At 42.8% G+C, this 13,503-nt stretch overlaps 1 protein-coding gene across 1 annotated transcript; it reads left to right on the top strand.

Annotated features, from left to right (window-relative positions):
- The first annotated feature begins 827 nt into the window (after positions 1–827).
- Positions 828–8,288, top strand: SLITRK5 (SLIT and NTRK like family member 5). The gene is made up of 2 exons (XM_033177438.1): positions 828–924; positions 4,055–8,288. Exon 2 carries the CDS (start codon positions 4,063–4,065, stop codon positions 6,940–6,942), a length of 2,880 nt encoding a protein of 959 aa, XP_033033329.1. The 5' UTR covers positions 828–924; positions 4,055–4,062; the 3' UTR covers positions 6,943–8,288.
- Positions 8,289–13,503: the final 5,215 nt, after the last annotated feature.

Raw genomic sequence — 13,503 nt, 5'->3', positions numbered from 1 at the left:
ATCCAAGGGGGCTCCGGTTGCGCCGCCCTAGCCCAGGGACGCCTTCGCCCTCGGCTGCCATCTATCGGCCACCGAGCGCCCGCTTCGCCCCGGGCCCACCATGTCTGCTGCAGCTTGGCTCGCACCAGAGGCGCGACAATAAACAAGTGCACTGGACTGGGCCCTGCACCCGCTCTGGAGCAGCTGTCTCAGAGACCCGGAGTTGCTTTCCGCGTTGCCACCTCCTCGGCGACCGGGAGGAAGACGCGACTTTCTCGGAGTTTTTTTTAGAGCCACCGTGCTGCCAGGACAAGCCACAGGCATAGAACGACGCGGTTCCTGCCCGCCCCCCCCCCCACTTCTTTCCCCAGAAACCCCAAAGGATGTCGGTGATAGAGAGTTCCAAATAATGACGATTGTGCGCCGCATCTGGGGAAGGGATACAGAAAAAAAAAAAAAAACCTGCAAATACCGTGAGGGATGAAACTGCCGAAAGGATGAGGGAGCCTCTCAAATACTAATTAGGGGCCGCGGCGGCGGCGGAATCGGCGCAGGGACAGCGGCGGCGGGATCCCAACTAGGTGGTCGCCGCTGCGCTGGGGGCGGAGGACAGAGCAGGAGCTGCAGCCGCCGCCTTCGCTGGAGCAGCCGAGGGGCCGGTGCCACCTTCGCTCGCCCCCTCACTACCATGTACAGTGTGCGCTGCAAGAAGAAGGCGGGAGATGCATGCACACCCCCGCGACCCGCTCCCTCTGGCTGGTCCCCGGGCGTGCGCCACTGACCAGGGGGGAATGTGGTGAAGACCGCGAGGAGGAGAGCCGAGGGGGGAGGGGAGGGCCGGCCGGCGCGAACCCAGGCCCGAGGGTGCGAGGAGCTGGAGGAGGCTGGAGGGGGCGGCGGCCACAGCTGGGTCGGAGAAAGTTGCCCCCTTTGCAGATGGGAACTGTGAGTACCCCACTTGGGGGAGGGTGCAGCGAAGGCTGCCAGGGACCCCGCGATCGCGCCTTAACACGGATTGGAGCAAGTGTGCGAGTGATCATGAGTGTGAGCGGGTGCGAGCGCTCGGCGGGGCTGACCGTCACGTTGGCCGGGCCGGCGGTGCCTGGCAGTCTTCTCCGCGTCCCCCTCCTCCCGCTCCGTGCCTCCCCTCCCAGCAGCTCCCCCTCCCCGCCCCGCCCGGCTCCGGCTCCCGGCCCCTACCGCGAGGCGCCTCTCCAGCCGGACCTCCGCCGCCCCCTCCCGCTGCCTTCCTATCCCGCCGCTCCAGATCGCCCCCCGCTCTCCCCTCCACCCAACCCTGCTGCCCGCTCCAACTACCGCGGAGAGCACCGGGGAGAGTCGTTTGGGGAGCCCCGGAACCCGCGGTCGCCACCGCGGCGGCGGCCCCGGGCTGGAGGCGTCCGGGCGCCTCTTTCCTCCAGCCTCTGGGACCCAGCTGCTCGCGGTCACCTGGCCCTGCCTGGGCTTGAGAAACCCAATGCATACCCCAAAGAGGGTTTTTGTGTATGTGTGTGTTTTTAAAGGGTGGCTATGATGAGTGGGCCTTGGAGATGTGAGACGGGGTAAGTCTATCGTTTACTTTGCAAAAGAGGTTCGCATGTGTGTGTCTGTGTGTGTGTGTGTGTGTGTGTGTGTGTGTGTGTGGTGGGGTGGCTTTCTTTCCCTCTCCTCCCTCCCCTTCTTCCTCCGTTTTCCCTTCCTTCTCTTTGGGGCGGGGTGGGGGAGGGGGAGCCTCGCGTCCTGGAACTCCGGGTGCTTCTGCCTGGGCGGCCGCTTGAGCAGCTGTGCCCGGAGCCTCCGGTTCGGCCTGGGTGCTGGGCTCCAGTCCGAGTGGCTCCATGCTGCTTAATGCGGGGACGTACAGGGCGGTGATCCAGTATCTAAATTCTCTGGGAGAAAATGAATAATCCCCCCGCCCCCGCCCTCCAGAAAAAAAAAAAAAATCTGAGAATCTGAGAATGTTCAGCGCACCCGCGAATTTCCATCGGAGGTGCGTTTCCCCGTCAGAATGTCAGCCTTCCCAGGCTCATTCAACTTTATTTTCTCAAATTTTTGGTCTCCTTCGCTAGCAAGGAGGAGGGGAAAGGGAATGGGTTGAGAGGAAGCTCTTCGTTCCTTGCTAACTAGAACTGAATTAAAGTTGTAAACGCTGGAGTTTAATACTGGCTGGACAGAATTTGCAATGGGCTTTCAGATGGGGTGGGAGGTGAATGGGGGCGGGGAAGCACAGGGAGAGAGGGGGAGGGGACCCAACCTCGCTGAATGGATGTGCGGATTTGATCCAGCGGAAAACTGAAATTTCAAGGTAAACGTTTTGCTTTCACTGGGGATGTTTTTGCCGCTTTTAAGACGGGAGACGTTTACCGTTGCGTTGGGAGGTCGGGGATACTTGCGAGGTTTATGCACTATGGTTCCGATTCGTCTCGACACGTCTGGGTGGCCACACGTGAATGATTCGCAGGCACACTGGTACATGTGCGTGTGAATGCAGGGGTGTTTAATAACGCGGGCTGGAGTCGACTTGGGGATCAGGAGCAAGGTCTCCAGGCTTGAAACCGCTGTCTCGGAAACATCTTGGCTTTAGTTTGGAGTTGCAATTTGATATTAGACTTCGGTAGTGAGGCGAAGGCAAGGTTGACCAGAGAAAAGGCGTAGGTTCCTAGAGCCCAGCATTTCTATCAAATGTCCCCCACCCCATTAACCAACGCAGCGTGCACGCGCGCACACACTCACACACGCTCATTCCATTTATGTCCTTCCTTTAAGAGTGCTGCTGTTGATCAGAAGTAGGAAGTGGAAGGAAGCCTTCAAGGGGACAAAAAGAGAGCAAGAAAAAAGGGGGGGAGGGGGTCACATTGATTCCTGTGGGAGATGAAATTCGTATATTAAATAACTGACCTAAGTCACTTACAGTTCTCCCTCCCACCCCTCTATTTTGCCTTTTAATCAACCCAGGCTTCCTTTCCCTGAGATTAAAAAAAGGAGAGAGGGGAGCGTTAACAATTAAATGTAATAAGCAACTCCAAAGATGGGGATGCTGTCGAGGTGGTAGTTCCGTGCAACCCTTGCTATTACCGTTGCAAATAGACGCGGAGCCCAAGGTAAGGGAGACTTTGGCACTGATCCTTGGTTTACTGATTCCCAGTCAGCGGTAGGAACGTCCTTTTTAAACTCTAGGCATCAGGAGGTATTCAGAGATTGCAGATATCTTCGCTGAGTTCTTTGTAATCCGTCGTGCAGAACTATTTCAGTGGCTTAAAGATGCGGTTTGGTAGCGTCGCTGACATGATCAATGAGAAGTGGTCGCAGGGCGCTCTCAGGGAAGCGCTGCTAAGTGGCACCGTGCATGCAATTAGGACGCTGATGTGTTTAATAGCGTGGTAGTGAAGTCCACCATCAAAGCAAATGCGTTCTCCTTTTTCTCCTTACTCAAAGCTCCGGAAGACAATTGGTGATCTAAGAGCTTCTTGGGGCTCCTTTGATGCATTATATTACACCCTTTTTGCCTCTGAAAAGTATCCTTTAGGTTCTCACCGTGGCATTTCTAGCGATGGTTTAAAATACCCCAAGTGTCTTGGCTCCTTGCCTCTCTGTGAAAATAAGAGACCTTCATGGTGAACTGTTAACTGAAGAGGTTCTGAAAGAAAGAAAGCGGGGAGGGGGCTGGGTATAGGTGAGGTGGGGAACCTTGTAAAATGGTGCTTCTTTTTTCTTAAATTAGAACCATGAAACTGAACTGACAGCCATTTTATGTATATTTATGGATTGGTTTTGAAAAGGGGGGAGCAGAGAAAACTAAAATGGGACTTTATCTAACCTGCTCTTTTCTTGTAGGGAGCAGCATATTTGTGGTGTGCTCATTAAAAAAAAAATAATGAAATCAACTTTTAAATCAAAATGTGTAATAGATTTTAATAAAATCTAGAGAATGTCAATGTTTCACTTGGAGGGGTGTGTCATTTATATCTCTTCCTTTTGGGTTTTAGAGTAATAATATTAAGAGAGAGACTTTCTGACTGATCCCTTAAATTTTTGTCATATTCTATTGTTTCCTTGTTTTCTCTCTCCCTTACAGGAGGTAAAATGCACACTTGCTGCCCCCCAGTAACTTTGGAACAGGACCTTCACAGAAAAATGCATAGCTGGATGCTGCAGACTCTAGCGTTTGCTGTAACATCTCTCGTCCTTTCCTGTGCAGAAACCATCGATTATTATGGGGAAATCTGTGACAATGCATGTCCTTGTGAGGAAAAGGACGGCATTTTAACTGTGAGCTGTGAAAACCGCGGGATCATCAGTCTCTCTGAAATTAGCCCTCCCCGTTTCCCAATCTACCACCTCTTGTTGTCCGGAAACCTTTTGAACCGTCTCTATCCCAATGAGTTTGTCAATTACACTGGGGCTTCAATTTTGCATCTGGGTAGCAATGTTATCCAGGACATTGAGACCGGGGCTTTCCATGGGCTACGGGGTTTGAGGAGATTGCATCTGAACAATAATAAACTGGAACTTCTGCGAGATGATACCTTCCTTGGCTTGGAGAACCTGGAGTACCTACAGGTCGATTACAATTACATCAGCGTCATTGAACCCAATGCTTTTGGGAAACTGCATTTGTTGCAGGTGCTTATCCTCAATGACAATCTTTTGTCCAGTTTACCCAACAATCTTTTCCGTTTTGTGCCCTTAACGCACTTGGACCTCCGGGGGAACCGGCTGAAACTTCTGCCCTACGTGGGGCTCTTACAGCACATGGATAAAGTTGTGGAGCTACAGCTGGAGGAAAACCCTTGGAATTGTTCTTGTGAGCTGATCTCTCTAAAGGATTGGTTGGACAGCATCTCCTACTCAGCCCTGGTGGGGGATGTGGTTTGTGAGACCCCCTTCCGCTTACACGGCAGGGACTTGGATGAAGTATCCAAGCAGGAACTGTGCCCAAGGAGACTTATTTCTGACTATGAGATGAGGCCGCAGACGCCTTTGAGCACCACGGGGTATTTACACACCACCCCAGCCTCAGTGAATTCTGTGGCCACTTCTTCCTCTGCTGTTTACAAACCCCCTTTAAAGACCCCTAAGGGGACCCGCCAACCCAACAAGCCCAGGGTGCGCCCCACCTCTCGGCAGCCCTCCAAGGACTTGGGCTACAGCAACTATGGCCCCAGCATCGCCTATCAGACCAAATCCCCGGTGCCTTTGGAGTGTCCCACCGCGTGCACTTGCAACCTGCAGATCTCTGATCTGGGCCTCAACGTAAACTGCCAGGAGCGAAAGATCGAGAGCATCGCTGAACTGCAGCCCAAGCCCTACAATCCCAAGAAAATGTATCTGACAGAGAACTACATCGCTGTCGTGCGCAGGACAGACTTCCTGGAGGCCACGGGGCTGGACCTCCTGCACCTGGGGAACAACCGCATCTCGATGATACAGGACCGCGCTTTCGGGGATCTCACCAACCTGAGGCGCCTGTACCTGAATGGCAATAGGATCGAGAGGCTAAGCCCGGAGTTATTCTATGGCCTGCAGAGCCTGCAGTATCTCTTCCTCCAGTACAATCTCATTCGCGAGATTCAGTCTGGAACTTTTGACCCGGTCCCAAATCTCCAGCTGCTATTCTTGAATAACAACCTCCTGCAGGCCATGCCCTCGGGCGTCTTCTCTGGCCTGACCCTCCTCAGGCTAAACCTGAGGAGTAACCACTTCACCTCCTTGCCGGTGAGTGGAGTTTTGGACCAGCTGAAGTCACTCATCCAAATCGACCTGCACGACAACCCTTGGGATTGTACCTGCGACATTGTGGGCATGAAGCTGTGGGTGGAGCAGCTCAAAGTGGGCGTCCTAGTGGACGAGGTGATCTGTAAGGCGCCCAAGAAATTCGCTGAGACAGACATGCGCTCCATTAAGTCGGAGCTGCTGTGCCCTGACTATTCAGATGTAGTGGTTTCCACGCCCACTCCCTCCTCCATCCAGGTCCCTGCGAGGACCAGCGCAGTGACTCCTGCGGTCCGGTTGAACAGCACCGGGGCCCCTGCGGGCTTGGGCGCAGGCGGAGGGGCGTCGTCGGTGCCCTTGTCTGTGTTAATCCTCAGCCTCCTGCTGGTTTTCATCATGTCAGTCTTCGTGGCCGCTGGGCTCTTCGTGCTGGTCATGAAGCGCAGGAAGAAGAACCAGAGCGACCACACCAGCACCAACAACTCCGACGTGAGTTCCTTCAACATGCAGTACAGCGTGTACGGCGGCGGAGGCGGCGCGGGCGGCCACCCACACGCGCACGTGCATCACCGCGGGCCCGCGCTGCCCAAGGTGAAGACGCCCGCGGGCCACGTGTATGAATACATCCCCCACCCACTGGGCCACATGTGCAAAAACCCCATCTACCGCTCCCGAGAGGGCAACTCCGTAGAGGATTACAAAGACCTGCACGAGCTCAAGGTCACCTACAGCAGCAACCATCACCTGCAGCAGCAGCAGCAGCAGCCGCCGCCGCCACCGCAGCAGCCACAGCAGCAGCCCCCGCCGCAGCTGCAGCTGCAGCCCGGGGAGGAGGAGAGGCGGGAAAGCCACCACTTGCGGAGCCCCGCCTACAGCGTCAGCACCATCGAGCCCCGGGAGGACCTGCTGTCGCCGGTGCAGGACGCCGACCGCTTTTACAGGGGCATTTTAGAACCAGACAAACACTGCTCCACCACCCCCGCCGGCAATAGCCTCCCGGAATATCCCAAATTCCCGTGCAGCCCCGCTGCTTACACTTTCTCCCCCAACTATGACCTGAGACGCCCCCATCAGTATTTGCATCCGGGGGCAGGGGACAGCAGGCTACGGGAACCGGTGCTCTACAGCCCCCCGAGTGCTGTCTTTGTAGAACCCAATCGGAACGAATATCTGGAGTTAAAAGCAAAACTAAACGTTGAGCCGGACTACCTCGAAGTGCTGGAAAAACAGACCACATTTAGTCAGTTCTAAAAGCAAAGAAACTCCCTTGGAGCTTTTGCATTTCAAACAAGCAAGCCGACACACACGGTGAACACATTTGATTAATTGTGTTGTTTCAACGTTTAGGGTGAAGTGCCTTGGCACGGGATTTCTCAGCTTCGGTGGAAGATACGAAAAGGGTGTGCAATTTCCTTTAAAATTTACACGTGGGAAACATTTGTGTAAACTGGGCACATCACTTTCTCTTCTTGCGTGTGGGGCAGGTGTGGAGAAGGGCTTTAAGGAGGGCAATTTGCTGCGCGGGTGATTTGTGAAAGGCCGCAGTCATTTTTGTAGTGGTTGGAAGTGCTAAGAATGGTGGATGATGGCAGAGCATAGATTCTACTCTTCCTCTTTTGCTTCCTCCCCCCCGCCCCGCCCCACCTCCGTTTCTCCCCTTTTAAGCCATGGGTGGGTCTAACTGGCTTTTGTGGAGAAATTAGCACACCCCAACTTTAATAGGAAATTTGTTCTCTTTTTCCGCCCCTCTCCTTCTCTCCTTCCCTCCCCTCCCTTCTCATTCCTTTTCTTTGTTTTTAAAAGATGTGTTTGTATGCATTCTGGACATTTGAATTTAAAAAAAGTATTGTGATCCTGTAAAGGATCACCATAGATGTGGACAAATCATTAAAATTACAGAGCTATATGATCCATAATTGATTAGTCAAAATAACTTATTGATGAAATATACAAATATTTTATTGTAGCACCTATTTTTATATGCACATTTAGCATTCCTCTTTCCTTCACTATTTAGCCTATGATTTTGCAGAGGTGTCGCACTGTATTAGGATCTGCATTTCTAAAACTGATATGGTATCAGGAAGGCATTTTCAATCATAAAAATATGGAGAATTTAATGGCAAAATCTTTAAAAGCCAATGCAATCCACCCAATTGAATCTGTATTTTTTTTTTAAGAAGAAAGATCTGATTGTATCCCAATGCATTAAAAAAAAAAATAGGGCAATTAATTGGGCCATTCCAGTGAGAATTGCGTCAAAGTTTTGGGTTTTATTAGAAAAGATTTGAAAGTTGTTTTTATTAGTGAACCAAAATGACATGTTGATTTGACTACTATTGTAGCCGATTTTCGATTGTTTAACCAAACCCAGTTGTATTTGTACAGATCCACGTGTACTGGCACCTCAGAAGACCAAATCATGGACTGTACAAGTCTCTATACGATGTCTTTATCCCTGTGGGCAGCAAGCAATGATGATAATGACAAACAGGATCTCTGTAAGATGGGGCTACTGTTGTTACAGTCTCATATGTATCCCAGCACATGTAATTTTTTAAATAGTTTCTGAATAAACACTTGATAACTATGTCAAATATGAGGGATGGAAGTAATGATTATTTAAGGTGCAAAATACTTACCTATGTGTGATTGATAGAATCTCCACCATTAACAATTTAGGAAATAGTTCCTGAACTTTATTCCTAATACAAAATGTTTTTCCCCTAATTAGCAAAATTTGAAAGTATACATATATATATATATATATATAACATATATTACATATATATGTAATGTATGCCTTTGTTGGTTCAGGAAGTATGGTTTTCTAAATGTGTCACTTAATGTGTTTATTATATTTTCAATTATGTAACTGTTTCCTTACTGAAGTATTCATCTGCTACGTGGTGCATGGTAAGTAATATATTGCATATTCACTTTTCTCTTAATATAATGTACTTGTCATATCAGTATTATTTATTCAGTCTACAGTTTTCCATAGTTTTCATATTTTTAACTTGTGTAAAACTACCTTCAACAATTATGATGGATTCCTTATCTAAAGTTGATCAGTATTCTAAATGCTCAAAATGTTGGTGGATATGACCTCGTCATCTTTGAATAAGGTTTTCTAGTGAGTTTAGACTATAATTTAAGGATAAGAAATATTTCAATTATGTGCCTCATTGCTATAGGTAGATCTCCCAATAATCTCACCTGGAATTTGTACAATATCAAGGGCCATTCATGAACTTTGTGTTTAAAGAACAATTTCCATGGCATTCTGCCACAAAGAGGCAGCATTCACCCATGAGAAAATTGACAGTAACTACTTGAATTCAGATTGAACAGGTGGTACCAGTTTCCCCGAAGATTAAAAAAAAGTGTAATGCTACATTGACCAAGTACAGTAAGCTATTCATATTCTTTGCAACATTTTCCTTTCTAATTTTTTTTTCAAAGGGGAAAGGAATAAGCTCAATAATGCCATGGTATTATCATGAAGAAAAGTGCATTGCTTGCTCTTCATCTACCTCCTGTATATTAGATCCAGGATTAGAAAAGAAAAAAAAATTAGCATTTGACTTCACAATTGTGATTGTTATTCATAGTAGCAGGCAGTTATTTTTTTAATGTCAATATCACTTCCTCAACCTTATATATAGGTATGACAGTTTTATAAATTATAAAATATAAATGTAAAGTGGAATCCTCCATGTAACTTACTTTTATTTCTTAATTGATGCATAAAACAAAAAGATAAGAATTACGTAAAATTAATGACAGTTCTGGACAATATAACTAACTTTCAAAGAAAGTTCAGTGATGTATTTTTCAAAGATTTGCAAAATTTTATTGTAAAACCAGCATTATTTTACATATTTTCGTCACATATACTCCCTTTAGGTAGTTCATTTCTATCTTTACCCTTCCTAAGATGTCCAATATCTTATTTTAGTCTAGAAAATAACATTTATAGATCGATTTTTTAAAGTTACCCTTAATTTGTATATTTTCCCACTGTATTAAGAAGATAAAAGTAAATTCATCCTTTCATAAATGTGAAAAAGTTTTCCTTATCTCAGAATCATGAAACTGCACAGAATTAAAAAATGAATTTTGTTTCTCCTACCAATGGCTTCCTGCCAATACACTAACTTACACATTAGAATATAGGTGGTATAGTGTTGAATGTTGGATTTTGGTTGATTTAAGTTGTTCACTGAGTAGATAATTAGACTGAGCATATCAGTAGTATATGACTGGAGTAAGAAACCCTGCAAATTATCTTCACAGAATTTTGGGGAACAAAATCTGTAATGTTTCAGGCATCAATTAAATTTTGGATGCAAATTAAGCTTACTCTTTGTGCTTGTTCGACTTAATATGTTGCATAAATCTCATATATTTCCAGGTAGATATTACAAAATATTATTTCAATGTCTATGTGATTATGACATAAATACTTAAATTATATAAGAGAAAATAAACATATTCCAAGAAAATGTAGATAATTTGTATGCTAATATAAAAAAATCATTTACAGCTAAAGTATTGATTGAAGCATAAGTTAAACTTCATAGATAGCTGACTATCTATGAAGCTTAGCATAGATAGCCAACTTGGAACATGTCTTCTGTTCAGTCAAGATTATCACCTTTACACATGAAAAGTGGAAAATTTTGAAAAATTTCCTGGGAACTTCTGTCTGTTCCTCACCACTGTTTCCTCAATACTAGTAAGAAAATCAAACTAGTTTATAATGAAAACATCCACATGTACTGTGAAAAAAGTTACAATTTAAGAATTTAATCCAAGATCGCAGTTTCTGGCCTTACGTATTAATTACATGTGCGTTAATACCTTGTTTTGTTGGCAAAATATTCAAATTAATATTTATTATTTTCTTTTTGCATTCTATTATTTCTTGTTTCCTTGCATCTCCTCCTTCCCTTCTTCCTTCTCTCTTTTTATCTTTTTTCTTCATTATTTTTCAATAAGGCAAAGGAAAGAGTAAAAATAGTTTAGTCCTAGTTTGAAATGCCAAAAGCTGGCTATCTAATTTCAAGAGTTCCATCAATGGTTCCCAAAGTCACACGACTCCAGATTAATGATAGTACAGCAGATCACAAATATTCTGTCACTTCATTTGGAAATGTGCTCTTCTTGTACTTTTAAGACGGCTCCAAATTAAGGTATTTGCAGGCATGCAAGATACCTGGAATGACTACTTTTAAGAATAAATTTTACAGTCAGAAAAAGGAACTAGAAACATCAAAGCAGCAGATTTAAATAATAGGACCAGGCACAGTTAATTAATTAATTTTCAAATAGAATAAAATGTTGCAAAAGTATAAACTGTTACTATATTAACAGTTTTATTTATGCATAAGTTTCACAAACCCTTTGAGATTCTCCACTATTGCAAATAAATATGTGAGAATAAAATTAAAGTAGTTGGATAGACATTAGTCATGTGCCTAAAAATAAGTATCTAACATCTATATCCTCATAAACTTTATATCCATTGATATAATAACTGTACATTATAATTATTAATTTCAATTCGATGTAATGCCTTTCTATAACCATATATATTTCCACGAATATATGTAGCATGTATATGACATACAAAATTAGATGGATCATCAAGGAGTCATTACATACACATTTTCCCCAAGTTTTTTATATTTTAATATTTTCAAGGATTTCAGATTATACCTTTTATTTTAATATTTTAGGAATGTTAGTTTGGGGACAGAAAATCTGATGGAGTAAAATTTTTTAATGTGACAATAATACAGTACTTTTTATTTCTTCCTCTGGTTTTAGCAGACCATGGCTTACTAGGCACAAGTCAAATACTTCTCATGTTAATTGTACTAGTATTATAAAAACTGTGCTAGTATTAAAAGAACAACATTAAACTCCAAGTTTGAGATATTTAGGCTATTTCCTTAAAAAATTAAAGATTAAATTAGAAATATTTTAATAAATATTAAATATTAAATATTTATTAATATTTAATATTAATTAAGATTAAATTAGAATCTTAATTTAATCTTAGAAGATTAAATTAGAAATATTTTATAGAAAGTTGATGTAATACAAATATAAAATAATTTGATTTTTTGGAGACCAAAACAAAAGATCAAAACAAAACATTATGATCTATTGCACAACAATGCTAAGTATGTCAGATACATTTTTATTAGATATTAGGAAAGTCATTTTATAGAAGAAAGTAATAGTCAAGTAATAGTCACAGAGATATGTTGAACGGAAATCTTCCACTGAGGTCTTTTTTTGGCATCTTTATTAGTAATCATGAAGAAATATTGTATATTATATTATAAAATAAGCATATATATACTTTAAAATTCATGTTTCTAAAAGTGGAAGTTATGAACCATTGTTTTGAAGGATGTTTTTCATTTTTGTTGTTGATTTTAATTTTAATTTAACATATGCACAGATGACATTGTGGGTTTATTTTGAAGACTCATTTATACCTGGTCCACATTAAACAAGCTTATTTGAAATTTGTATATTTAAAGAATTATTTCAAGACATTACCATACAAGTTCAATTCTTTCTTGATTATAATACTTCAATATTGAATCATATTATATTCATATATATTTATGCAAGTAGCAAAATTCTGTGAATTTTGGTGTTCTGGAATGTACATGTTTTAGACTTTTACTCACAAATTAATTTTTACCACTAGTGATCATTTCTAGCATTCTTAACTACCACACTTTTCAAAAATCTTGTATACTTCATTAAAAACAATACATAATAATGGATATTGAAACCAAAATTTCTGCATATTTTCAATGTAGTACCTGCCTATTGAAATAAAATCTGAAGCATGTCAGTAACCCTAGGTTAATTGATTAGCAAATTTCTTTTAGGATACTATAATACTCTGACTAGCATGTTTCATACATGAGAAGTTTATCAGCATCATGCAGACTAGTTTTAATACTAAATATAAAAATTGATACATAAAAATGAAAACTTGACCAATAAATTTATCTCGCCTGTAATAATATATTTACATAAATTATCCACAAAAATTCTGCTTTTTAACTTTATAAACATAGAATATTTTTTGCTATATTAACATCCAAAGTCAAAAGGGTGTATCACTCTGAAAATTCTAATAGTGAAAGACTTATAGCTATCAAATTCATTTAAATCCTCTGTTTTAATATCTACTTTAAATCTGCACTTCAAAATACACAGTTAATGGTATATGTTTTTCTTTATATAGCTGAAATCTGCCCTTGCTAAAGTTTCCTAAGACATACATTACATATAATAGGGTTTCTTCACAGTTTTCTCTTCATTTAGCATTTAGGTATCAGATATTAAAATATGAAGTTATGAACTACCACTAGTTAAGTTGTAATTATGTTTCTTCAAACGATATACCTCAAATCTATAATCATCCCCAGAATTTTAAAGCTAGTGACCATGAGCATATATATGGGTGCATCCAAATGAGAATATTGAGATCCAGAAATCAGTCATTTTAGAGAATATTCAAAATCATTCACCAGACTGTCATTTAAATGCATTAAATCAGTATAATGATATATGCGTTACCTAGTTATAATGAAAGATTCCTAATTCTTAGATGAAAATGTAGTGTTTCACTGGAAATCGTTTTTTGAAAGTTAAAAGATAATTATTGAGTATCCAGATTATAAATTTTAAATATCCTCTCCAAGATTTTATATATATACATATATACACACACACACACACACACACACACACACAGAAAAGTAAAGAGGGTCT

This window comes from Trachypithecus francoisi, unplaced genomic scaffold, assembly GCF_009764315.1.
Source record: "Trachypithecus francoisi isolate TF-2019V2 unplaced genomic scaffold, Tfra_2.0 Lachesis_group18, whole genome shotgun sequence".
Lineage (NCBI taxonomy): Eukaryota > Metazoa > Chordata > Mammalia > Primates > Cercopithecidae > Trachypithecus > Trachypithecus francoisi.
The sequence above is the reverse complement of the archived record's forward strand: the minus strand, read 5'-3'. Positions and strand labels throughout refer to the sequence as shown.

Coding starts and splice junctions, on each gene's coding strand:
- SLITRK5 (XM_033177438.1), top strand. CDS start 4,063: ATGCACACTTGCTGCCCCCCAGTAACTTTGGAACAGGACCTTCACAGA.